The following is a 27,225-nucleotide window of genomic DNA, read 5'->3' on the forward strand; positions in this document are numbered from 1 at the left end:
CCAGCAAGGCTAGCAGCATCCATTGCTTTCCCAATGGAAGCTATTGAACTTGCATGCATAATGTAGTCTTGGCTTCCCTCAGTGCATTGCAGCAATTGAAAATGAACATGAGGGGACTGAGCCTACAACTGGCATGAGCCAGTCTCTGGGCACTGAGCTGGGAAAAGGAGAGTAAGTGACCCATGTCACCTGTAAACCCAAATGTGCTTGGCTCTCATGAAGTTTTCCATGAGGGCATCCAAAGAGGAAGAGCAAATCGTCAGTAGCACTTAGGTGGCAGGTCTACGTTTCAGCCTCCCACATTTTTTCCATTTTTTTCCCTTTGAGTATTTTTCTTGGGAAAAAATATTTTTAAAAGAAAACAGAAGGAAATTTCCATCTGGCTCAACTCTAGAGAAATTCTTCCAAGAGCTCATGTCTTTCTGTTCTGCTCTGCACCCCAAATTAAATGGACTGTGTGTTTCCTTTTTGTCTGTGTTCCTGCAAGTTCACTGTTAGAGATATTAATCTTTTTAATAATTCATCTCCAATGGCACTGAATGTTTGGCTATTCAGATCAGATTTTTATTTTCTAAAGGCGCTCCACATGCTTTCTGGGGTGTTTCCTTCTTTTAGTACTGATCAAAAGAGTTTACCATTGACTAAATCAGCCTGCATATGCTTTTGCTCAGTTTTGTTGGTTTTTCAAGAGAAGACTATTTCAAGGGCAGAATTTTCTCAGCTTTTTGGATGATGCTGAGATGAAAACAAAAAAATGCTACATCTGGTGAGAGTTAATTATATTTCAAATCTGTTACTAATTTGGCTTGGCTTATAAATACTAAATAGAATATGCTCAGTGTTTGAAGAGTGAGAGGATGCTTCTGTGCAAATTAGTTGTGTAAGTTAATGGCTCCATGGAGGGATAACAAGTGAGCTTTCGACAGCCAGAGTCCTCTTGCTGTGTGCTGGATAAAGGCCTGGATAGAACTGAAACCAAAATCAACTCAGGGCTAGATCCAACAAAAGGGCACAGTACAGGGATATGTGGTCTTGCGCACGAAGCACGGGAAGATAAGTCACTGTCTCTCCTTATTCAGTGCTGCCTTACGCAGATGAGAATTTTAAGCAAGGCTCAGTCTTTCTTCTGAATAAATCCTGAGTCATTTTGTTTTTGTTTTGTCTATACCTCATGTCAATATATCATCATGTTTCAAACATGAATTTCCTGTTACATGAAGGGTAATATAACACCATATATTCCAGATGTGAAGTCTGAGACCTAGAAAAAAGCCAGAATAGAATAGGATCGAGGCTTTCTGAGTTTCAGTCCGTCCTCCTCCTAACAAGATCAAAGGTTGAGCTGTGCTCTACGCCTCTGAAAGCCTAGAGAGGAGGCAGGTGAGCCAGGCAGCGAATGGTTTCAATAGCAACAGAGCTCTGCGGTGGAAACAGCACTAGTTCAGTGATGTCCAGAGGCAAGAAGCAAGAAGCTAAGAAAGATAGAAAGCATCATTCTCTGGGTACCAACTAAGGAACTTTATTCCCCACCCCCAAAACCAACAACCTGAACTACTAGTTTATTGCTCTTAGTCATCACTGATACAGGAAGTATTCTGTTATCTGTCTTTGAAACACACTCAGTAAACCTAAGGAATTGTGTGTTAGGGCCACCAGAGCTCTTGACCATCCTGTGAATTCTCACACCCATTAGTGCATGATTTTTGTGGTGAAACAGCAGTGATGGAGAGATGTAGAGCCAGGGCTGGGCAGAGCAGCATTTGTCTCCTTCCAGACTATAGGTACTTCAACTGATTTAATAATTAAATGTGGTGTGGTCACTGGATGGTCTATCTGCACATCAAGTCTGCTACCAGAGAAGTTAATGCCCATGGTTTTTTAATGCCTGTGTGCACTCAGCAGACAAAAAAGAAATTGCAGATACAATGGCTGAGAAGACTTGTATGTTAACTTCTTTATGAAGTGAAAATATTCCCAAAAGCAACGGTAAAGATAAAGCCCTCCCAGAATGGTATTTTTCCCTGAATGCCTATGGTATACTTTTTGAGTCATCAGTGCCAAAATTCGACGTATCTGCCATGTTTCCTGCTGAACATAATTATATCTTTGCCTGAAAGATGGAATTGGATTACAAAGACAACTAGTCCTTGAGATGCTATATGCTATTGAGGTCACTGGGGGATGAAGTTGCTGAGCATGTGGTATTGATTTTGAGAAAACTCTCAGTAAGCTATACCCTGTCAAATGAAGAGCCCCACTGGTACTAGGAAAAAACAGTCTAGGGATATCTGGTGACTTGCATGAATTTGAGGGTCTTAAGTTACAAGGGCACTTGTATCAGTATAAAAGCTGCATGAAAATACCTTTCAGGATCAGGTTACAGAGGTATATTGTGACCTATTCTTTAATTTTTAATTACTTTTGTCCCCATGGAAGTATTAGGTTTTTAGAGACTTTACAAAGCAGACAGCCTGTGCAAGGATAATGCCATTCAAATGAGATTTGCCAAGCTACAAGGAATATTAAAAATTCATGCAAACACAGAAACCAAGAAAATTCTTTTTGTAAGTTGACTTATGATTGCTGTTAATTTACATAGATATATAAATATAGTGTATTTTTCTCCTCCTGATTAGATGCTTCCTCTTCACCAATAACCCTGTGTCCAACAACTTTTAAAACTCAGGGATGAAAGAATATACATTTGGCTCTAAAATCCTGCACAAGTAGGAAAACATGGGACTAATGAATACTCCTAATCTTCTGAAGGACATAGAGAGAAAGGAACATTTAGGAGACGTCCATTCCACTTCCTTCATCATTTAATCTAATCTGCAAACAATGAAGAAGGATGTCTTTTCAGGCCAAACTACAAGAATAAGATTAGATTTAGTTTGCAGCTCAGTCCCAAAGAGGATCTTTTGTTTGACATTTGTAGATGATCTGGTTTTTCATAGGTTTCAGCACAGATGTGCATGTAGTGGTATTTTGTAAGTTCTTGAACTTGTTGGATAGATCAGGAGATTGGGTGCTTTGGGTTAGATCCACCATGTACTGGCCAGTTGGAAAAAAAAATAATTTGAGTGTATGGCTTAGCTCTGAGGAAGGGCATTTACCATAAATGTCGGATGCTCGCATTCACTGGCATTTCTGAATGCAGAGGTGGGTATTGCCACTTGTAAATGTCTGAAGAGCATCTAAAGCCTGCCCCAACTTCTGCCCATGGCGTGAACCATTCCAGAGAGGTCATTCATATTAAAGATGACTGAGCAGCTGGAGGGGTGATAGAGTCAATGGCTTCAGCTGATGCATCACTGACAGAAATGAGACAGTCCTGTCCTGGAATTTTGAAATCTTCACTGTTAGTTATTAGCAACAAAGATGGGCAGTTGTATGGATAGGTAGGGATCTTCAAGAATCTGATGTTTCAGTCACATTTTTTTGATAGACCTTTCATTGCATTGCATACTTCTACCTTTTCATGATCTTATTTACTTTTAAACATAATCTTTTCAGGAGTGGCTGTGTCTTTGTTTTATGCTGCCTGTTAGGCATAGCAGGACATTGTGTTGTCTCTAGGTGTTACTGGAATGCAAACGCACGGAATTGATAAAGCACAAACATCACCTCCTAGGGATAGAAAATTTACCACAGCTGTTTGTACAGTTGTAAATCCCTTTTTTCTTGGCAGGATACTGAGTTGGGGCAGTTCACAACCAGTATTTCTTAGGAATAATCTGTTTAGTTAGCAGAATCAAGCTGTTATTACTAACAGTAGGTTGTGTTTTCACACAATACACTTGTAGCTAAAACATACTATGTGGTTGCAGTAAAAGCTGGGAGACCAAACCCATCTCAGAAGCTCAGATCTGAATGGACACATGCCTTCTTGGTAAGTATCTGGAAAACTCATTTGAGTCCTATAATTTATCGTGGTTATGTATACTCCTGAATATAGCAGTCATCACACTTGTGGATGTGGTTCAAACCATGCAGCCTCTCATTGGTTCTAGTAGGTGGTCATTCATTTTCAGCAGAGTTTTGGTGCTGTATCAGTTTATAATAAGAATTTATCAGTTCTTCTGGAAATCACTGCCAATGTCTAGAGCAAACCAGTTCCTGGGAAACCTAACAACAATATTACCTCAAAATACTTTGCCCAGATGAGACTATGTGGGAAGTCTGGAAAGGTCCTTTCCTTTTGCCTGATAGACTTTAGAACTCACATACTGGAGCAGAACATTTAGATTTCTGGGTTGATGAGCAGAAATTGTTTTTTAAATAATCAGTTCTTTAAAGAAAAATTGGCATCATGAGTTTTTATCCTATGACTAGAATCCTAACCACTTTTAGTCTTGCATTTCACGGATGAACTTAAATGAACTTGAAATTTGCCCCCAGCTCTGGCACTAATTTGTCACTGACAGGAAACTAACTGACAGAAGAGATAACCTGAATGGGGTCAAGACCATGTTTTCTCAGCTAAAAATATAATTGACACTTTTTATTATTAGTTAAAAAATTCAACATCTTAAAAATGTGTGATAGGTAAACAGCATTTTTTATTGCATTCCCAAGCTGATAAAGCAGCTTCCTGGGCATTTTTTTTTTTTTTTTTGGCAGAAAACTACACAAACTAACTATTACACTTGTAAACCAAGTGAGAAACAGTGAAAGTGTGCTGTTGTAAGAAAAACACATGTAGACTAAGCTTAGCTTAATCTCTGATGAAAAATGGCATTTTATATTTCAACAGATCTGTATCTTACTAGATTTTTATGCTTGTCATATTCATTTCTTTCTTTTTAAGAACATTTTTCTGACATTTTATAGGACTTTTTTCAAGCTTCTGAAACCCCATCAGCATTTCTCACACTCTTGTAGTCTACAAGGCTTGGCTGACAGTATTGCCATTATGTTGTCTTTTACATTCTTCTATCTGTCTTTGGGAAATGCTGAGGTCAAAATTTATGGTACTGTCCTTGTAGATCTCAGATAACAAAGTTGAAATAAGATGTTTAGGGGTCCTTTTCAATTACTGTTTCTTATTCACAGTGACTGTAGTGCAAGAACAAGAAAAATCCATCCAAGAAAACGTGCCTGGATTCAGTTCTTGTATTAGAGGTGTGGATCATTTTTCTCAGAGTCTTATCTTAATTATGGGATCTTAAGTCAGAGAGGGGGAATCTCATAGGCAATTTATGTGTGATTACTCCCATTTGTTTCATTATTTATCTCCGCTTCCCCTGATTGCTATTTGGTATGTCATAATTCATTCTGTATGTCTTACAGTCTCGCTGTAACCACGGCACCATGGACAGCTGCTTTTCTTCTCTTTGCTTCATCACCTTAAGTCTGATATTCATACAACTTGAAACATATTTAAACATTTTATCTAAGCTATCTTCCTTCATTGCTTACTATTTTCTGGAATAAAAACATTGTTTAGAAATATGCAGTTAAATTACTCTTTCATGGGAATTAATTAACAAAATAGTCCTTCAATAAATTTGAGAAGGGGGAAGATTTTTGGATGCTTGGTATTTCTCAAATATATTTCTTTCCAGCTCACTTTTGAAATGTGCATTACCATTTGAGCAGCTAAAGTCTCTAGTCCCTGCTCTATCACACATTTGTCATTTATTTCCTACTTTCACTGTTGGAAGGGAATTGGTCTGTGTTGAGTGTATGATGTGGTCTCTTACTAATGGCTCACAAATCTCTGCCTCTGTCAAGTGAATGCCCATATCACATTATAAACTTCATATTCAACTGTAGAAACTTCTCGGGGGTCTGGATAGAGCTCATTTGTCTGGAACAAATTTTTTTTCCATTAGATGCTGGGTTTATATAAGCCAAACTTAGCCAGACCAAAGGATAGGCTTTTAAAAGTGTTTTTATATTGAAAAAGGAAACCCCAGGTGATAAAGGTTTGTTGTGGTCTGTCAGTGTAAAATGATTTATTCTGAATCCCAAATATCAAAATACGTAACATTTTTTAAATGACACTTTTAGAGAATTATTTCTTCATGAAAAGTTCAACCACATTCAACTTTTCTTTTTGGCATGTAGTTAAAACTGTGGAATTTCAAACTGTGCAAAAAGCCTTTATTTTGTTGTTTTGTTATTTTTGTTATCATTATTCTTATTATCCCAATCATTTTTTTTTTCTGTGTGTTTCACACATGTCCCAGACCAACCAAATCAGTAGTCAGAGAAGACGTTACTGTAAGTGACTGGAAAATCATGGATTTAGGGTAACACTCATTGCAACCCCGATGCTGTCATGAAGTCAGCTTTTCATAGCCACACCAACGCTTCAGCTCTGAGCGCTGCTTTTTCCCTTCAGTGCTTTTGTTTTCATCCCCCACCAAACACTTGCTGGGGCAGCAAGGTGTTTAATAGAGCACTGACCCATGGTATTGCTCCTAAACCAGTGGAAATAACATGATGTGCTAAGAACTGTGTACTAGTGCATCCATTTCTGTATTTTGAGGTCAAGACTGGTCTCTTGACTGAGTTAGAAATAGCAGGGGTGTCTGGCACATTGTCCTGGCTGAATTCTAACATGGCTGTAATTGAATACATTCATGTAGTGCCTGTAATGCTTCACTCACTTGAAATGGAAAATGAAGTATTTTCAAAGAACTTCCAGTAGAAGTTGCTGGGATAGAGCAAAATCAGGAAGCCAGTGATGGCTCATTTTCTCCTTTTGTCCAGTTCCCATAATGTTCCCAGTGACTGAACTCATAACATATATACATAATAAAACTATTAACTATGACCTCTCCTTTACTGATGGCAAATAGTCACCACAGTAGGGCCACTGCTTGTGGGGACAACACACACATTGCTAGCAGATGTGTGAACTCTATCTCCTGCAGCATCAGAGAGGAAGTCAGGCTGAGGAGACTGACAGATCCATGGAGCAGAGGAGCCCTGGAACTGGGCACAAGCATCCCAGCTGCAGTTGAGAGGGAGCCAGAAGTGGTAGATTCATAAGGCAGGCTTTATAACCTCTCCTATTCTTACCCAGAGGGTTGTTCTGGTTGCTATGCCTGCCTCCTTCTTCAGTAGCTAGGTCCACACTGCAGTATAAAGAAAATATAAAGTCATTTTTCTCATTTGAAAGAGGCTGGAAAAGAAGAAAAGCCAACACATCTTAATTTATTTCTTATCCTACACTAATCAGCAATTTTTTTTTTTTTTTTTTTGTTTTGTTTTCTGAAGTAGAAGAAAATACTGACCTAAGAAGTAGTGCTCCCTCCCCAGTTCTAGCTCCTGATGTCACTGTAGAACAATATCCTTAGGGTCTGTGACTTTGTTGTCTTCAAAGCACCCTTCTTCCCTACTTCCATATAGGGCTCTCTGTTCTCACCCTCTATCCATGCACAAACACAGATGTTTATTATGGCCTTTACAATTAATGTCACTGAGGGCAAATATAAATCTTGGCTGTCTTTCTATGGAAAGCTTGGGAACTCTCAGCTCTAACTGCTGTCAAGAGAGCAGATTCCTAAACAGTCTTAACTTCCAGCAACCAATGGCTATACTCCAGCCAAGTGGCAAACCCTCCATGAGACGGTAATAGGTAGATGTGTACTCTCCCTGTGAGTCAAAATGTTGCATAGTTTCTGGTCTCTTATAACCCAGCCATTCTGCCATTCTGTGTGTATGTGTGTGTGCCTGTGGGGAAGATCAGATATTCATTGCAGCCAGTGGAGCTGGCTAAAGGAGATGGGTTTGGAATGTCTGTATGGATGGGCTCTTCAAGAAACATTTGTGAGCAGTGAAATCATGTCTTGACTGCACAGAATCATTAGGCACACACTGTGGTGCATCCAGGCTTCGATTTCTGTGCAAAGGAAGATAGTTGCTACAATTAGGACATAAATTTGTGATCAATAGGGACTTGTCTCCATGGGCAAAGGCTCCATTAAAACTGGCTTCTTTCATAAGTCTATGAATTACCACTTGCCTGCTCCCCTGTCTTTTATTTCAGGTTCTTTAATGACTTGAAAATGAGTTGTCATCCTACTTAATGTTGTACTCAGAGACCCTTCAGCCTCCATCTGCAACTCTGCTGGTTAATGGGAGGCATTCCCTGCAGCTCTTACCAAACTTATCTGAGACCTGCTGTAGTTGATAAGATTACCACCCCCCTTCCTACCCCAAAGTAACTTACGTCATCTCCATACATCTCCAATCCCTCTATGAGCTAAGCTCAGGTGAGCACCTATGCTCGTTCAGTTGGAAATGCTCCTTCTGCTGACTGATTTGGAATTGGGGATCTGCAGGGCTTTTAACTACTTAGTGGACACAGCCTCAGAATATTGTTTTATTTCTCATTTAGGATCTTTAAAATATGACAATGTGGTTGCCATTAAAAAAAGAGGCTCTGGAATTATCTTGTAAAGTATGCTTACCTACAGCAAAAGCTAGCTCTATTAAGGAAGGATTACATACATATTAGAAGCTGAATGCTTGGAAAATATTTGCCATTGCTCAGCAATTCAATACCTACAGATTACTTCCAACACTGACGGCAAATACACAACCAGCAGAGAAAAATGGATTCTTTGCTGCACCCTGCAAAGCCTGTCCAAGACCACTGCTGCACACGACAATGACAGTCATACAAGACAAACATCTGCTCTCAGATCCTTGAGATTTGTTCTTTGAGTCATCAGGTTGACAGCATTCAAAACACTTTTTATTAGAAAAAGAATTAAATGGTTGTTTGACATTGTTAGTAATTAAGCACAGTGAAAACTGCCATTTTAGCCCCGTGCCTTGACATCCAAGATAATGAACAGGTTTCCAGCATCATAGTGCTTTTCTTTCATGTTTAAGCCCCGTCCCAGATCTTTGCAGCTTAAGAACATGCACATTTTAATTTACAGTTGATTCAATTTTGCAGTTAGCTTGCTGCTTGCAAGGCAAGGTCTTTGGAAGTGTCAGAGAATTAGTGTGTGGAAGGAAAGCCATGAGACATAGGTTAAAGTTCTTTACCTTCTGTATTTAGCGGAGCAAATGCCAAATTCAGGCTTGCTATTCAGCCCAGGACTTAGCTAATGAGCTGGTGCAGTGTAGGAGTGAGCTGTGTACTGCTTTTCTGCTGGTGTTACAGCAGCCCTATTACTATTATGATAACAATATATTAGACCTAATTCATTTTCCCTGCTTGCCAAGAATTTCTTCTGCTTAGATGGAGGGCTAATGAGCAGTTGACAGCAGTTAATGAGCTTCTGCAACAAGTATTTCAGTTTTTTCACTAAATACAATTAGATATCTCTTCTAGGCACCATACTCTGTCTCCTTGGGATATTCAATACCATTAACACCCCAGTGTGTCAGGGAGGATATGTCTCCTTCAGAAAGTGCCTGCAGTGGACGATGCTATCCAGAACAGCCCTCCTTCACAGAGCAGGGGAGCACTGTTCTGGCTCACAGCTTTCCAAATGGGTTTGGACACCAGTTCAGCTGGTGGCCAATCACCCAACTCTGCTTTGTACAGCACTGCTCAGGAAAGTGACTTCACTTTGTTGCTGCGATTGTTGGAGCATTAGCTTACTGCTGTGAAAAATCTCTCAGTAAATAGGCTGCCATCTCAAAAATAACTCACTTTTTTTTTTTTTCCTCTAAGTTATACTCATCTGCATATCAATGTGAACCGTTGTTTGGATTTTTTTTTCACTCTTCTGAATCTACTTGAGAAATCTGAAGCATCACAATGAACATTTAGGTGATTAACCATCTTTGTCACTATGCACATAAAACTCCACTGGCAGAAATTTTCTCCTAGCAGTGCCAGTTGTAGCTCCCAGAGCCATATGGAAGCTCTGCAATCCTCTGCAGGCTGAATTTAGCGCTGTCTGTGTGTCATAAGCAGTGTCACGGTCCTGCTTCTATTTCTACTGAAAGCTCACAATGTTCACTTGGCCTCCCCAGAGCCCACAAGACAAAGTCTCTCCTGGAATGGCCAAAAGCCAAGGTTCTTGGGCTGTTGGGAGCCCATCGCACAACTGATGCTTACACTTTGTTAAACTAGTCGCACCCACGTAACTATTACAGTACTTAGCCTGAAGGCTGTAGTGTCAGAAACATGGAAAAAATCATGAATTAAAAGAAAAAAAAATATGTTAATAATTTTCCAAGATGAAGAAGTGTGGTAAGGTAACAGCAGCATTAGTTTGCCAGAGTGCATCTTCTCGCTGCTAACTCTCACATTGCTGCAAAGTCAAAAAAGGAAAACAGTGCAAGAAAGAAAAGTTTCTTTATCTTCTTATTCTTGAAGTTACCATCTCACTTCCAGATTTCTGCCTCTCATGTCTGATGGATGTGATAGGGTATCAAGATATGTTTTTAATAAAGATGTTTTTAATAATATTTGATAGGGTCTCAAGACAGATTGAGAGCATATTCCTCTATTTTTTTTTTTTTTTTTTTTTTTTTGCTATTCTGCTTTAAGGAAGAAAGACAAATTATGCCTTGTGAGGAAGCCATTTGCTATAAAGTGTAAAAATGCTTTAATATTAATATTTTATAATAAAATTCATGACATATGTATAAACACTCTATCAAGCATTTACAACTGAACCACAGCTGAGAGCTTGGAGTGGAATAAATAAGCAAGGACACGGCTAGTATGAAATATACATCTTGAATTTATAATTGTGTGTGCTTTATTCTTTACACAAATTGAATGGATGCGCAGAGTATTTACACATAACAGGAGTGTAAGCTGGACAAGGTATTTTGTAAACTCCAGTTCAGATTCTGAGTACTCCACACTACAGCTAGACTGAGAAACATCCTGCCAAAGAGACGCACGTTGGCCAGCATGCTGGACAGAGTGGCACACTGCGTGCAGCCTGTTGCACTCGGAAATTCGGGCTGACCGATTCAAATGTAGGAATACAAATCCAGAAATGAAAAGGTTGCTATCCCACTAAGAGCCAGCAGTGTTGCTTTTTAAAAAAAAATTATTCTTTTTTTTCTTATTTTTCCAACGATCTTGCCTAGATGCTGGCTTCTGCCCATCATTAGAAATGCTGTTTTACACCAGAATGAGGTTCCTGGGCTGTAGGTCAGGGCCGGAGGTGTAAGCTGCTAACACGGGGTGAGAGATGATGGCTCGTGTCTTACACTCCTCACCTTACAGATTCTCAAGAGAGCCAATGGGGCAGCGTTTCCTATTGCTCTTGGTGAGATGTTGGTGGAGCTGAAGCCTTCTGAAAATCTGGCCATGGTGCTTGGCCCATGGGGTGTCTTTGTGTTCAGCAGTTTCACTGCACCTGCCTCAAAGGGATATTGGTCCAGGACATAGGCCTCTAGGTGCTACAGTAATATGGGCAATAAATAATGGTGCAAAGTATTGAGCTTCTGTTAGTAATGGGGCCTTGGTGCTTTAGAGTAATGCTAAAAAATTGATGTAACAGAGAGGATGGATAGGTAACTTCAGGTGGCATAAACGGGATGGACTCATCCCTGGAGACATTCAAGGTTAGATCAAGGCTAGATGGGCTCTGAATGAGCTGATGGAACTGTTGGTGTCCCTGTTCATTGCAGGGAGTTGGACTAGATGGCCTTTAAGGGTCTCTTCCAACTCTAACAATTCTGTGATTGTACGAAATTGATGGAGTGACCATAATTCCACTGGCTAAGGATCTAGGCTGGCTATGTGGTGAGTAGGTTTGAGCTGTTGTTTATTGTTAACTTTGATGCTGATTTGTGCTTTAAAATATCCTGCAAAGGAACAGTCAATTTGTTTTTAATATATTGACAACCTCATTCTTACTTCTGAGCTGGTTGACAAGATGTCTTGCTTTTTGATGGAACAGGAAAATACATTTATTTCACCAAGGCATGCATGGGCCAGAGCACATGGATGCAGTTGCACAGTGAACTGCATACATGACATGGCAGACAAAATGCTCAAGAGAAGAAATGCTGAGATTAAATGTTACAAACAATAAAAGACCACTTTTCTGTGAACATGGCAGATATTATGGCTTTAAATCTGCAGCTTAAAAAGAAACCAAGACTTTTATGCATGAACACTGCTTTCTCTACATGTGTCTTCTTGTGTTGTCACTCGCTGAATCCTCTGGTCAGGGAAAAACAAAATAAAAAGAAAGAAAATAGAGAAAACCAAAGCAAAAATACAATTTGACTGACTTCTTATGAGCAAGTAACAGTGAAGGTATAAAAACAACAATTTCTACATAGAAAACTGATGTAAATAGATTGGTGGATGTTGTATAGATAGAACACTGCCGCTGGCTCGTAGTGGTTGTTAGCTCTGGTTCAAGACTGCTCTCCAGGATGAGGATTTGAAATTTCAGTGCAACGGAGAGATTTCTTATCCTTGACTTTCACAGAGTGGTTCCTAGGACCCTATCCACACCGGAGCATCAAACCATGCTAGCTACAAACACAATTACATCACAGAATATTATTCTAGAAACAACCTTTACTACCAAAGAAATAACAAAGCGCTAGCATGGACAGGGTACCTCTGTAGGAAGGGGAATTAAGCAAGAAAGAGGCTCTTTCACTGGTTCGTGGCCAGACCACAAGACCAATAAAGAGGGCCTTTTCACTGAGCCCTGTTAGCAAGCTCTCAATGAGTCAGTGCATGGAAGATGCTTTGTGGCAAGGAGAAATAAATAGTTTGTAATATTGCGCATCTGCACAAATCTAGCAAGATGTCATTGTGATCATTCATGGGTGGACAAAAAGATGCTGTAATTTTGGTTCTGCTTAGACCCTATGGTGCTACACACTGTGCCAGAACATGAGAAATAGCACCAGGGATGTGATCTGGCACTTTTCCTAAAGGGTCCAGCATTTGCATTTGTCTCATGTTTAGACACTCACCAGTCTTTTACATGGACAGAAAAGGAATCTGATTACGCTAAGCTGTGTTAGCACCAATATGGTCTCAGGTGCTGACTGCTGTGGGTTGTGAGTTTGGACATTTTAAATTTTTTTTTTTTTTTTTGCACCAGATGTAATTTTGCATGAATCTCGTGTTTCTCTTCCTCCTCCCACTACCACCCAGTATGATCTGAACAGCTGCAATGCAAAAATGAACTGCAGCTCTGAGGATGCTGAAATGTGAAACGCAAAACGCCAACACACAAAACAAATGGGAGAACAAGTCCTAAGGGAAATAAGACCTCTTACTGCTTCTCTTGGTGAATTGTTTTTAAATATAAGTTTTATTTTAAAAAAAGAAAAAAAAAAAAGAAAAAAAAAAAAGGAGAAGTGCAATGGCAACTCTAAATTGGAAGCACAAACAACAGACAGGGAAAAATAAATAATGTTACTACAGTAACCAAGGACTGATGGAAAAATTGATTGTACTCAGCCATAGTGTTATTGTTCACCATAAAGCACAGCACATGACAAAGCAAAACAGTTACTAGAAGGATAGTACCGTAAAAGGCTGCATGCTGAACTAAGAAACAAATAAGCAGGTGTGATTGATTGCTTAAAAACAGAGCTGAAAATTAGAATGAAGTTCCTGTTTTAGGATACTTGGTTTTTCAGGTCCAGTGGGCTATTTCCCAACCTGGGGCAATAGTACTTTGCCAGCATGGAAAAATCCATGGGGATCTGGGGTCACTCTGTGGATTTCTGCAGAATTATCCAAAATCTAAGCTTTCATTCGTTTATGTATTGTAAAAAATGTTTCTAGCCCTTCTGGTTACAAAGCTCTTTAGACTGTAGACTTAACTGAATCCCTTGTATATAAATCTGTGCTGGCCAGGCAAGAAAAATAGTAGTAGAAGAAGTGTGAACTTCTCAAAGTTACTGTAGCTGGGCAGTACGTGAGGGGGCACCGCAGGGCCACCGAAATGCCCGCACGTTTACCTGTGTCACCACTGGTGGCTATGTTACAAACATCCAGCTCATGGCATCCTCTGGAGAGGTTGGCTGGGTATGCCTGTCAGCTGGACAGGTGCTGAAATGTCAGCTGCAAAGAGACGAGCGACTGAGGAGTTTGTTTAGCATTTGCCCTTAAAACATCCTTAAACATTAGGGTTGCTGAAGCCACCAGCTAATAAGTGTTAGACTGCTGCAGCACGGCAGGCAGGAGATTGTGGGCTTTCTTTAAGACTTGGTCCAGCAGCAGCAAAGGCAATTCAGCTTACTGTCATTGTATCTCTTGCAGTTGTAAGAATGAAGAATGACATCAGTATAGAAAAGAAGAGCAATGTGAAACAAGGAGAAAATACCTCCTTCACCCATTCTCTGCATCCCGAACTGCAATTCCACAGATTTTCCCCAAATCCCTTGCAACGTCCATTGCCTCAGTTTTTGCTTTTAAGACCCTTGTTGACTGTGAAATGAATGAAGATACAAGTTAGTTGGTGACCTGCCTGCCTACAAACAGAGGAAAGATCAAATACTTTTGGTATTTCCCTTAAGAAACAGGAAGAATCGTAAAACATTTTTTGGGTGAAGTGTAGTAACAGCACTCAAACACTGACATCTTGCTTCTGAGAAGTCATCCATTTCGATTTAAAGATGCATTATCCTTTTGTGTTCAGAAAAGGTCCTGCAGGGCAGTCGGTTCAAGAGATCTTTCCACAGGAGTAATCGTGATTAAATAGAGGCAAGGGAGAGGATTAGATTGAGAGAAAAACAATCAGACAACTACAATTTAAGGAATTATCCTGCTTGTCACTAGTAATAGAGAATTTGTTACGGAAAAGGGATAATGCAACTTGATGGTCCTCTTTACATTTTACAGTCGCACAAGGGTGTAAATATTTAATCTTTCAGTTAATTAATCTTTACAAAATATCTCACAAAAACATTTTTACCTATAGAAATTAGTTTCTATACATCAATATATTTTTATTTTTATAAATTATTCCATCTTTAAGTGCCTTCTATCAATATAAATGATAAAATAGACAATCAAAAAATTTAAAGCGTTTCCCAGTTGTATCCCTCCTCGTCAACACAGGTGCTGTGAATCCTCATACTTGTGTGTGTCCACATGGGAATGTATTTGTGTGCACGTTTGTGTGATGTGAAATGCGTCCATCCTCTCTCACCCCCAAAATCCATTAAAATAAACTATATTGTTATTAGTTCCTGATGCAATAGTGTTTCCAGAGGGGAAAAAAGAAATGCTTGACTTGGTTTCAGAAATCAAAAGATGTGCATAGTTACCAAAGTCGAGGTGTACCAACTACAAATGTGCAATGACAAGCTTAGAACAGGATCCACCTCCCAGTCAAGTCAAAGACAGTCCTACCAATGACTTCAGTGGGAAGTGGGCCAAGAACTCTGAGCTTGATTTTGCAAGGTGCGTGTGGCCCTGATCTAGCAGAACGCTTAAGCCCGTGCTTAGCTTTGAGCACATGAATAGTCCTACTGGAACTGATGGGACTGAATGGCATAGGGAAGGATCACAAGTAACTCCAAGTCAAGGGGCTACTCACATGTGTAGGAACTGGGGTCAAGTGCTGAGCGCCTTGCAGAATCAAGCCCTATATGAGGTTCAAGAGCTGGGAACTTCTCTTTAAAGCAATCAACACACTGAGCTCAGCCATTGAAATTGATCAAAATGTCCGCATGGGCACAAGAGGTGGCTAGCTCCCCTTGACAGAGGGTCTCCATGTCAAAAGTTTATACCTACAACTGGTGCTTTCAGCACACAACAGATTTGCTTTATATGGTAGAAGTCTTTTTGTTCCTACCCTTTTGACCCATCAGTGTCCTTCATGGCTTCAAACACTTTGTGTTGTACATTCATCAAAATTCACATTGACTGCAAAGAACATAAATGCAACAAAAACAGGAAAGCCTCCAAATAGTATATTATAGTTTTCTTCTAAATATTCTCCCGTCGTAATCAGAGGTGCAGTGGCTAATTTATAATTTTTCCTTGGAAGGAATCCAGATGAAAGGCCCAGATTGTTCTTCAATTACGAGTTTGCATTGATTATATATATCTTCTAAGCTATCTCCTTGGACAATAGCTGCAGTAAGAAAACATACCAATATTTTTAATTGATAAATTCCACAGTATTTAGCGTCAGCAGATTTTCAATGTACTTACAGATATTGATGACATTAGAAGAAATACTATTGTATTATACTGCAGTGTTATTGACTGGAAAAGTCATACACCTTGCAGAGAGCAACGGAGTTCAAACCAGTGGCACCTTCCCATGAGAGACCCATCCCTTTGCTTATAGTAAAGTGACTGAGCTAGACTGTTGATTAGAGAACTAGCAGTTTGTGATGAATTGCATGGTAGGTTGCAAGTCTAACATCCATGTGATTTAGAAGCTAGTGAGTAGCAGCAGATTTACAATCTATTATTTTCATAGAATCATAGAATCGTAGAATGGCCTGGTTGAAAAGGACCACAATGATCATCTAGTTTCAGCCCCTCTATGTGCTATGTGCAGGGCTGCCAACCACCAGACCAGGCTGCCCAGAGCCACATCCAGCCTGGAATTTTCCTCACCTGTTGGAATAATCTCACTTTTGCCTGCAAAAGGAAATTAGATCAGGCCCAAAGTGACTGAAGATAAAGCAACTGCAACACAAAGCTGTGCCTATATTCTTTAAGTGCCTTTCCCCACAGCAGAAAATTGGAACTGCAGTTCACATTATGTGCACTGTCAGCACATAAAGGGACAAGTGAGGGGCTTCTGAATGCTGTCCACAAACATCAGTTCTCTGAGCAGTGAGCTGCCTAGTTCAGCCCCATTGGGGCTGGGATGCAGAACAGGTCTTAAATCCTGTTCTTCTCCATGTCAAGAAGAAGATGCCTTTGTCTTGCCCTCTCATGATGCATGTGGGTCCCTTCCAACTTGGGATATTCTATGATTCCGTAAGTTCGTGATACCATTGAGCCAGTGAGGAATTCTGCTCTGATCTGCACAAGTGCAATGATGCAACAATTTTATTCACTTCAGCAAAAGCAAAGTTGGGTCAGGGAGGGAATTAAATTAGGTGCTGAATGCCTTGACTGCTCTTGAGTTTAATGGGAAGCAATAGTCCTGAGCCAGGAGACCTTACTATGGACACACTATTCTGATAAGAAATTTATGCCAGAGAAAGAGCTGATTTGGTATTTTAATAAAATATATACCTTGTGATTTTTTTTACTCAATAAAAACATACCTGTAAAATATTCTCCAAATTCTTGTTCTAGCTTAATTGCACGATCATAGGTTTTCTTGGCTTGCTCCTCTGTAAGACGTTTATTCATTTCCCTAGAAACATAAAGGAAGTCATCAAGAAGATTGGATTTTTATTCAGCTTTTTAAAAGATGCACTCAACTCACCATTGGACTGAGGTAGGTACAAGAACCAAGTGGCTAACTTCTTTCAGGTCAGATCACAGTCAGTTCTGGTATTTTATATTTACTTCTATTTACTTCTATTTTTATGTAGTATAAGCCTGTATTTGCAGATTTTTCCTCTATTTCCAAATTCCCCCAAATTTTTATTTTGGGTTCACCACCACTATGTTTCCAAACAAAACATGAAGTCTGCTAACTGAAATAGACACATGGCATCAGGAACTCCTGGCTTAGGCTGAGAGAGAGGGAGAGAGGTCTCAAGGTCTGAGCACTTGGGGCACTCTTGCCTTCAAAGCTGAAGATTATGAACCTCCTTAACTCCAAGGCCCTCAGCTGCCTGTCTTGGATGAGTGAGATTGTCCAAACTGCTGAAATGGAAAATGCAGCTTGACTGGAATAATGATTAAAGATGGGATTGAGACAGAAGAACTCGTGACTCTACAGATTTCCTTGGTTGAAGTGTGGGCATGGGTTCCAGATAACCACAAGAAATCAAACCAAGACTTTCTAGAAGTTAGAGTCCAGATGAGTTACTTATTTATATTCTTTTCAGTTTTAGTCCTTTCTGATTAAATTTACAGATTCCTATTGTATCTTGTAGACTCTAAAATATTTAAAGTACCAATATGTGTGAAAATATAGAAATGCCAATAACACTCTATTATTGCACTGTTTCTGTTATTTGATGGAGTGTTTCTATCTCAACAGACACATTATATAATAGCTGTAAGAAATGGGTTGTCTTGTTCATACATGCTCAGTTGTTAATATCACTGTATACATGCAAAGAATTAAGCTTATAATCATTTGTGCCTTACAAATACATGCTTGCAGATAGACAATTAATTAGCAAAATAAATAGAATTTGCTTGTTCTAGCATTTTTACAGCTTTGATTCATTTTTCTTAAAACGTGAAGGAAATTTTCTGAGGCAACTAGTAGAACAAGAGAAGTGAGCATCTTGTGTCCTACATAAATCTGATTTAATGTCTTACACCAAATCATATGATTGTGGTAATGAGCTGTATACAGTATGACATATGTGATGCATGTAGGAAATTATGTGCATGATGGTGCATAAAAAATGATCTATGAAGTGCACAACAGTGTGAACTTGCTACAGCTACCTCCTACCCAGCTTCTGAGATACACCATGTAAGTTGTTCAGGATGCAGTAGCATTTTTCTAGAAATGACTGAAAGTTGTCTATCCATATAACTAAGTATCCATATAACTGGGAACACTGCTAAGTGAATCCCTCTGGAAGTACCAATGCAATTCAGAGAGCAGGTTTATACAGTGAAGGATGAGAAAGATTTTAATGAAAATTTCTGACAGTCATTTTTGGATTGTATAAATAATAGGCTTAATCTGTGTTATGCTGCTAATTTTGTAATACTATTAGTTCGATTTATTGGAGGGATGGCTATTTAATTGAGCTTAGGCTGGCTTCTCATCAGCTGTGCCTACCTGAACACATCTTTCAGTGACTGAATTGAAACTGCGGCTTAGAGTGGGACATAACATTGAACATTTGTATGTAAATTTAACATTTAGCATTTTATCTCCCTCAGCCATTATTTTAGTGCTAACAACATCCTCCTTTATCCAGATCTGGTAAACTTCTGAGAAGTCTTCTTCAAGATTTGACTATCAGAAGAAGAATCAAAGACACAAACAAGCACCTAAGATAGTAAATGCTTTGAAATAAGCAGAAATGTGGATTGTATTTGTAGGACATAAAATTGCCTTTGGTATATAACTGTTCTAGTTGTATTCATGCCTCTGCCAGTCTTGTGCCTTCAGGAGAGGATGGAGAAGGAGGAGGCCCCTGATGTCCATTGTTCATGAGAAATTAAAAATGTTGTCAAACAATGGTCTGTTCTAATTTTTTTTTTCTCTTCTAGCCAGGGATCTGCACAGATGGTGAATTAAAAATGCTTACAAAGAGATGTCCCTCCCGGCAGCTTTCCTAGGGATTTCCTCCTCTGTCAGTGAAGCACTTGCCCAGGAAGCCTATTCATTACTTTCAGTTCTTATCCCTGTGATCCAACCACTATCTTCCCTCTTCTACAGAGAGAGGCTAATTGGAAGGTGTCAACAAGGGCCCCTCTGGGATTCAATCTGTGACATGGAGTCATGTAGAGCTAGGGAAGGAAGGAGGGAAGGAGGGAAGGAGGGAAGGAGGGAAGGAGGGAAGGAGGGAAGGAGGGAAGAAGAGGAGGAAGGGACTTCCCTGACCCTTCTATTTAGCAAGATAATCAGAATGGACATGCAGCAACCAAATTTCAGGACCAGAAAGGATGCACATTCAGTCACATAACACCAAATTAAATTGATTTTTTTTTTCAGTAACATATATATACACAGAAAGCATGTATTTTATCCTGAGTTTTAATCAGTGTGAAGATCATCTCCTTCCACTTCTAGGCTGGTACCCAGAAGACAGGCAACATTCAGCTGACGCCTCATCCATATGAAGTAAAAGAAAATAATGATCTATTGTATTCTCACACAACACCAATGTTAATGCAGCCCACAGCATCAGTTTCCGATTTTGCAGCAGCATTATCCATCCATTCATATTCCTGTGTGATCCATCCCAACTGCCAGATGCTTTTCTGCAGTGCTACTGCTTAATTATTCCCTGCTTGTACTTGTGCATTTCATTTTCTCTCCTTTGTCTGTGCTGAATTTCATCTTACTGATTTTACACTGAGTTTTAAACTTATTCTCCAAAGTGCTTTCTACCTCTCTCAGCCTTGAGTCAGTCACAAATTTTACAAGAGTACTGCCCAATTCACTGCCCAAGTAATTCATAAAAATAACAACTAGTTCCACAGCTCAGGAAATACACTTTAAGGATATCTGCTATCTTCCCAGTGCCATTTTCAATGACTGTCTGAATGCAGTTGTGCACATTCTCCTAATGATTCCCTCTGGGCTCTATTTCTCTAATCTACTGCTGAGAATGTCCCTTGGAGATGTGTCAAAAGCCGGAATAAAAATCAAGACATAAAACAATTATTGATATCCATCTCTAGACATAAGGAAATAAGGTCGATTTAATTTGCTCTTGATGCACATACACTGGCTGCCTCTTATAAAATTTTATCCTTCCAGCTCTTTACTTGAGCTACTTTTACTATCCCCTGGGTCCCAATATTTTTTGAGTACTGAAATTAGGCTGCCTGGTGACAGCTTGAAATTGGTGACTTCTCTTTTCCTTCTTTTAAGGATTGTTTGCCTCACTCTAGTCCTTGCCTATCCTCTTATAAACCTTCAAGCAAATGAAGGGCTGATGAAGAAGCACACACAGTGAATCTGACAGGTTTATGCTCTGCTTTGCTCATGTGCATAATGACCAAAAGACACCCCAACAGTGGATGGGACAAGGTGGGACACACAAATCCTTGGTGAATTTGGTGTCCAGGTTGTAATAAGTGCATTGAGCACTGGTGGGAAGACCTTCATGGATTAGTACCTAAGCCCATAGGTCCCAGTGGGAAAGGTTCAAAGGCAGCTTTGGCTCATTCATTGGGACTCTATGTTGCAGTGGCTGGCACGCATGGAGAGCAAGTCTTCATTCTTCCCCCATCTTTTGTCATTACTGATTTTAGAGGCCAGACTAAAGACCTGTTGGAGGATGCATTCTGAAAATAACAACACTTGGAGGAGTTTACACTTACATCAGAGGCTCCCATGATTTAGGCTTAATGAAGATAGCGATGGGATATAGTTGTGCAACTTGTAGTCGTTTGATCGCATTTCCTGACACATCGAGAATACAGTGCTTGCCCTGTTGGAAACAAATGAGGATGTGTTCATTTCTGTATTTGCTGAAGATCAGCCAAAAGAGGGAAGCAATCCCGTGATGCAGTGCCCTGGAACACGGCTATGACTGACACACCAGGGGAGGGGGACCCCAGGGCACACACTCCATTTCTCTGCCTTTGATTTAGTATATAAATCAAATATAAAATATACAGTTGAAGATATGAAAGCAAATTTTTTTTTATTATTATTTTTTATTGGCATGAGCTCTGGGGGTGGTGATGGATTTCCTTCAAAGATGAGAAAAATCAGTTCATAAAAATAATAGCATATCTACATTCTCTACTGCTTAATTTAATTATTGTTTGTGTCAAAGACTTTGGGTGCCACTTGAGGCAAATCATCTAATCTCTCTGGGCTTCATTCTTTTACCTCTGTGAAAGTGAGATAAGTTTATTCATCTGTTGTATAGAAGGTAGAGGGAAAGCTGTTTTAGGGCATATTTGAGGTGCTGTGTTAAATTTTTGAATCTATGGCACTACATCCAGGTATTAGAAGTGCCAAAAACATTTACTTTCAAAGTCATGGACTCTACAAATGGTGTCATTATAAAGCCTGTAAACAACTGGATGTCACTTTGCATATATTTTACATTTTTGGCATAAGTGTGACTGAGATGCAATGTTGCCACAAAACTGATCATGTTGCATGGACAGTAAAATTGGCATCAACTTACCCTCTCTGCCACAAATCTCACAGACTGGACACTAGTTCCATATAGATTATCATTGTACTGCCCGGCTTCTATAAATTTGTGCTCTTGGATATCTTTTTCCATTTGTTCTCTTGAAATGACAAAATGATAATCTCTCCCATCCACTTCATAGTCACGCTTTGGTCGTGTGGTATCTGCATGAAACAAAGATAGGGGATCAAGAAGTCTGTATCAATGAACATTACTAGTGGACAGTGTTATTACTGGAGGTGCTCCACATCTGGGAGCTTTGGCTACTAATTTTTTTTAATGGAGTTATGAGAATGAGGTTGCCATTACATAGTAATATCTTCTAATATTTACCTCCAACCAATCTTATGCAAACACAAAATAAGCATTTGCTAAAATTTCACTTTATTTCATCATGGTCATAACCAAACCTCAAATAAAGCACATTTCAGATTATAAATCCAGACCTATCGCAGTGATAAAAATGAATGGCAATCTCTTTAATTTAATTTAACCTTAATTATAAGACTGATTCTGATCTCATCTCCTAGCAGATTTAAGCTAGCACGTTTGTAGAGACAATAGTTTAAAAAGAAGAAAGACTGCAAATCAGGATCTGCAGTAAACACTGAACGAGCTCTAATGATCCAAGATACAAACACTCTGCTTAATTCAGGGCCAAATATTGCTTTCAGAGGAGCCAAGATAGATCCCACACAAGCCACAGGCTACTCCATAATTTTTTAGTCGATTCTGTTCAGCTGAGTTGAAGCATTTTATGTTTTATCAATATTTCAAAATTTTATTTCTTTAAGAAATTACAGAATCACTGGTGAGTAAACTGAGTTTGTGGTTAAAAGGTCCCTTGTTTAGAGGAGCAGATTCTGGCCCCTGCTCATAGAGCCCATCCCTGCAGCCCCCCACTTCCAAACACTGACACATAAAACTAACATTCAGAACTTCACAATTTTTTGTTGATGGTTCCCTTGACACTTTTTCTCTGGTAGAAAAATGGCTCCTGAGAAACTCAGCTACATAAAGTTCACGGATGCTATTTTCATCACAATTCGTTTAACGAATGGCACCAAGGGATGCAACCGAGTGCTGCAAAACAAGGAATAAAATTGTACTTACGTGGTACACATGATCCAAACTTATCAGGGAATTCAGATATCAAGTCATCATTGATCCGATCTTTCATAGGACCCAGAATAATAACTGGCCTGGTGTAATTAACTGGAAAACAAAAAAGAGAGGCACATTTTGGTGGTTACTGGAAATAATGGTAAATATTCCCAAAGCTGCACTAACGAGTTGCTGTCTTTAAGTATCAAGTTGGTGGATTGATGGTTGGATTAGATGATCTTAGTGGTCTTAATGATTCTATGATTCTAAGTGAAATCTTAGGTCTACCTTTTATTGATGGATCATTTTTCTATTGATGTGGCTAAGGAAAATTGAACTAGTGCTACTCATTTGGCAGAGTTCAGTGATGATGTACACAGATGTAGTCAAATGGCATTATGAAAGGCCACAGGAACACACTGCAGAGAGTCCTGGAAACATCAGGAAGAACATGAAAGCTAGAGATAACCTTACATCATTTCTTATGTATGCAACAGTGGCCAAGAATGAACCACAGGGACAACTTTACTGCTCTGCTGGCCCCCAGAAATAAAATAAAAAATGTAAGGAACAGTGTCAGAAAAGCAGTCGGAACTTACTTTCCTGTCTTGTGACAGGTTCATAAGAAAGGATGCAGTCTTCTTGGCCTCCTGATGAGAGAAGAAAGAGAACAGTTTGAAACTGACACGTGACACTTCATGTACCAAAGCTTGATAAAATGCTTCACACAGGCAGTTCGGGTTCTGCACTTCTCTGTAATATGCTCACTGAACCATTCCAAAACCCTTAAAAACTTCAAGCTGCAGAGATCACTTTTTTCCCTTCCCCTTCGACCTGTGCCACATATTTCAGTACTGTTTTCTGAACCTGAATTTCTTCAATGGTCCAGTATAGTGGAGGCAACAAGGCCTCATTTAATGACAAGGCTGTTTATAAGGACAGAAATTTCAGTTACAGTTATTTTGTTCACCAATGGCTACAGCACTAACATGCTGCTGCAGGGCAAATCTACTAGCTTTTCTTTACTATGAGAGTGATGAGGTGCTGGAATAGGCTGATCAGAGAGGTTGTGGATGCCCCATCCCTAGAGGTGTTCAAGATTGGATGGGGCCCTGGGCAGCCTGGTCTAGTATTAAATGGAGAGGTTGGTAGTCCTGCATGTGGCAGGGGGCTTAGAGCTTCATGATCCTTGAGGTCCCTGGCCATTCTGTGATTCTGTGATAGCTACATAAACTGAACTGCTTTTACCTTCAGAATAAGCACATTTTGGTTGATCATCCTCTTGTGCATAAGCTCCCTGGTCTAGTTTATTCACAACCTGATATCTAGCTCTGAGCTCTTTTCCGACCCTCGTGCTTTATCTGAAAACAAGTATTGCAAAATAATTGCATTTTATGCCTTATTATCTCCACTGCTGCTAGGGCTGTGATGTTTCCTCATTGTGACATGTAGGGAACTAATGCAGAGAACTCTGACAGAAGATTCAAGTGGTCCAGGGTGTAGGTGTACAGCTCTAATACATCTCTGCCCTCCATAAGAGCATAAAAGGAGAGCTGGAAAGATTCTTCAATCTACTGCATGAATAATTCCTGCAGATCTCTCTTTCTGGGTCATTGTCACACACTTGGCACTTCATAAGGGCTCTGGCATGTTCAAAATATGACTTTGGCTTATCAAATCTTAATATCCCGATTTTATTTTTACTCAGCTCAGAGTTTACCTTTGAGAAGATCCACACTTGGGATTCTGCATCCTATTTAGGTACTATGGAAGAAAGATTGTCATCATGGTATTGGGGCTTTACAAAAAAAAGATAGAATTACCTTCATATCATTTGCTTGTGTATGTGAGTTTTATGACATTATTCTGATGGGCTTCTGTCAAACCAAATAGTGCATAAACACATCAAGAGTGTTGCATGATGCCTGATTAATGATATAGGTAGGATTTAGAGGGTGTAGAGCTCACACTGAGGCTTTTTGACTGATATTCAGGCCGTTCTTGAAGTTCCACTATATTAATTTTATTAGAATACAATGTCTAGTTCACAAGAAGATACAAAGGCCAGGTTGGATGGGCTGTGGGCAGCCTGATTCAATGGGTGGCAACCATTGCCCATGACAGGGGTTGGAACTGGATGGTCCTTAAGGTCTTTTCCAACTTAAGTCACTCTACGACTCTATGATTTTGGTGTTTAGTCTTAAACTGACTCCCACTCCATGAATCTAATATGTTCAGAGAGAACTGTTCCTGCTATATTAGCTAGACAGCTGTGAGAAATGTGTAGGAAAACCTTCCAAGTAAAAAGAATTTAATTAGCCACGATGAAAGAAAAAGCAAATTAAAAAAAGTACTACTGTGTAAGGAGAGAGGCAGAAAAGACAGGACCAATTCCAAGCTAGCAAGTTGCTGAAGCAACTGAAGAGAAAGCTTGATTTTTAATAAAAGGAAGAGATTAGTTTTTAAGGACAAGGCAATGCAATGTATGAGGAATGTGGATAATTGATTCTGTTCTATTTTCTGAGTGTTTGATACTATAATCACTTGCTTAACTTTGATTTGTTACTAGGTTAAAAATATGAATTCTTATCATATTTCTTGCATCAGATTTGTTATTTTCCCTCAAGTTACTTTGAGAATTTTTGTGTGATGTAGTAATCAGGATGTCTCAGTTCTTGGGATATGAAGAGTTTCACTCTCCAGCTGGACAAGGATGCTCTTGCACTGCCTGCTCTCCAGCCCTCAGGAGCCACTGGTAAGCTTTAAACAACCTTAGAATGTCAGCCTTGGGATGGCTGTTGAATCCATCGTGTACTAAGCATGTGGAGGGGATCTTGTTTGCACAGACAGTCTTAAACTTCAGACTATTTGTTTCAATGACATGTAGCTTTCTGCAGAAGAGGATTCATTTAGCTCATTGCAGAAAGCCATATTATGAGTGCTTACGTCTGAGCTAGTCCTTAGATGCTCTTTAGACTCAATGGGTGCCTACAAATAGGCAAGTGCTTATTCTAAGACTTGAGTCATCTGATCTATTTTAGATTTTGGGATGAGTATCTATCAGTATGATTTGGGTTATGGATGCAAATGAACTCATCATTTGACAGAAGTCAAATAGCCCTGAAGCCTAAGTCAAGGCCAACTCTGATGCATAGGGACTTAAATATAGTCATCTTCCTGAGCGAAGGCTCTTCAGCACTAAACTTCAGAGTCCATGTGATGTGAGCACGGTGAAGATCACTGTTTCCACCACTTGTCTTTTCTGGAAAAAGAGTTCAGGAAGCTCAAGTTTCCATGTGAAGAAAATCATTTCAAGCACTACCACAAGTTTTCAGGGGCTGATATGCATGTTAACAGTACCAGATGGTGGTCTTTAATGATCTCTTCTCAACTGGTACTGCACAAAGTATTAAGTATAATGAAGAGCTTTAGAATCAATCAATAATCAGATTGCCATAACCTCAAGATGGTTTTGAGGTGTGACACAGCATGATGTTCAGCAGGGCACAGGCTTATTTATCATTTGAGTAAGCCTCATTTAGCACTCATTAACAGCTTAGCTAGCACAGGTTTGCTATATTGATCTGGAAAATTGTTGTGAAATATAACAGACAAAAAAAAAAAAAAAGAAAAAAGAAAAAAAATCTGTAGGATTTTGGCATGATCCTTTGTTCTTCAGTAAAGTTCCATAAGTCAAAAAGATAAGAAAAGACAGAAGATAAGGAAAGAGAAGACATAGAAAGAAATCCTTCTTAAATCTAGTTTACTGTGATTAAAATTTCTGGATGTCTTTCACTTTGTCAGTATTGGTATGGCTCCTGTTCCCTGGAGTTTTTTACAACTTACTGACTCTAAAAGCTGAGCAGAGAGGTCCTGTGAGGTCAGAAGAATTTCATAAGGACCACTTATTTTTTTCTTTTTAACAGATTTTACGGTGTTTGATAGGGTAACCTAAAATGGATTTAAAGGGCTGTCTTTATTTTCCTTATTTAGCTAGATGGATCTGTGGCGATACCAGTGTGCATGTGTGTCAATTTATTTTATTTAATTAATCAGTGGCCTAACATGACAATCGGGACTCTTTTAAATCTTGTTCTGAAACTTCAAATCTCATTACCGAATGAAATGTTGACCAAATATAGAAAGTAAAAATTTTGGTTCCTGACACTTTTTCTTTTAACTTATAGTCATGTATTGCCTCTCTAAATAATTGGTGCAATCATAATCAATTATGCAATTAGGCTAAGTAGATGGGTTAAT

General features: G+C 39.3%; 1 protein-coding gene across 10 annotated transcripts in view; it reads right to left on the bottom strand.

Moving 5' to 3' along the window:
• Nucleotides 1-13,282: 13,282 nt before the first annotated feature.
• DLG2 (discs large MAGUK scaffold protein 2) overlaps nucleotides 13,283-27,225 on the bottom strand; it is a 1,008,740-nt gene continuing 994,797 nt past the window's right edge. For all 10 annotated transcript variants that reach the window (XM_090134092.1, XM_090134093.1, XM_090134091.1 and 7 more), the window contains 6 exons: nucleotides 23,565-23,615; nucleotides 22,975-23,076; nucleotides 21,853-22,025; nucleotides 21,032-21,141; nucleotides 17,161-17,252; nucleotides 13,283-16,004 (listed from right to left, as the gene is read on the bottom strand). In XM_090134092.1, the coding sequence (XP_089990218.1) occupies nucleotides 15,898-16,004; nucleotides 17,161-17,252; nucleotides 21,032-21,141; nucleotides 21,853-22,025; nucleotides 22,975-23,076; nucleotides 23,565-23,615 (635 nt within the window). In that variant the 3' untranslated portion in view covers nucleotides 13,283-15,897. The remainder of the gene's footprint in view (nucleotides 16,005-17,160; nucleotides 17,253-21,031; nucleotides 21,142-21,852; nucleotides 22,026-22,974; nucleotides 23,077-23,564; nucleotides 23,616-27,225) is intronic.

The sequence above is a fragment of the Phasianus colchicus genome, chromosome 1 (assembly GCF_987193195.1).
Source record: "Phasianus colchicus chromosome 1, bPhaCol1.hap1.1, whole genome shotgun sequence".
Taxonomy (NCBI): domain Eukaryota; kingdom Metazoa; phylum Chordata; class Aves; order Galliformes; family Phasianidae; genus Phasianus; species Phasianus colchicus.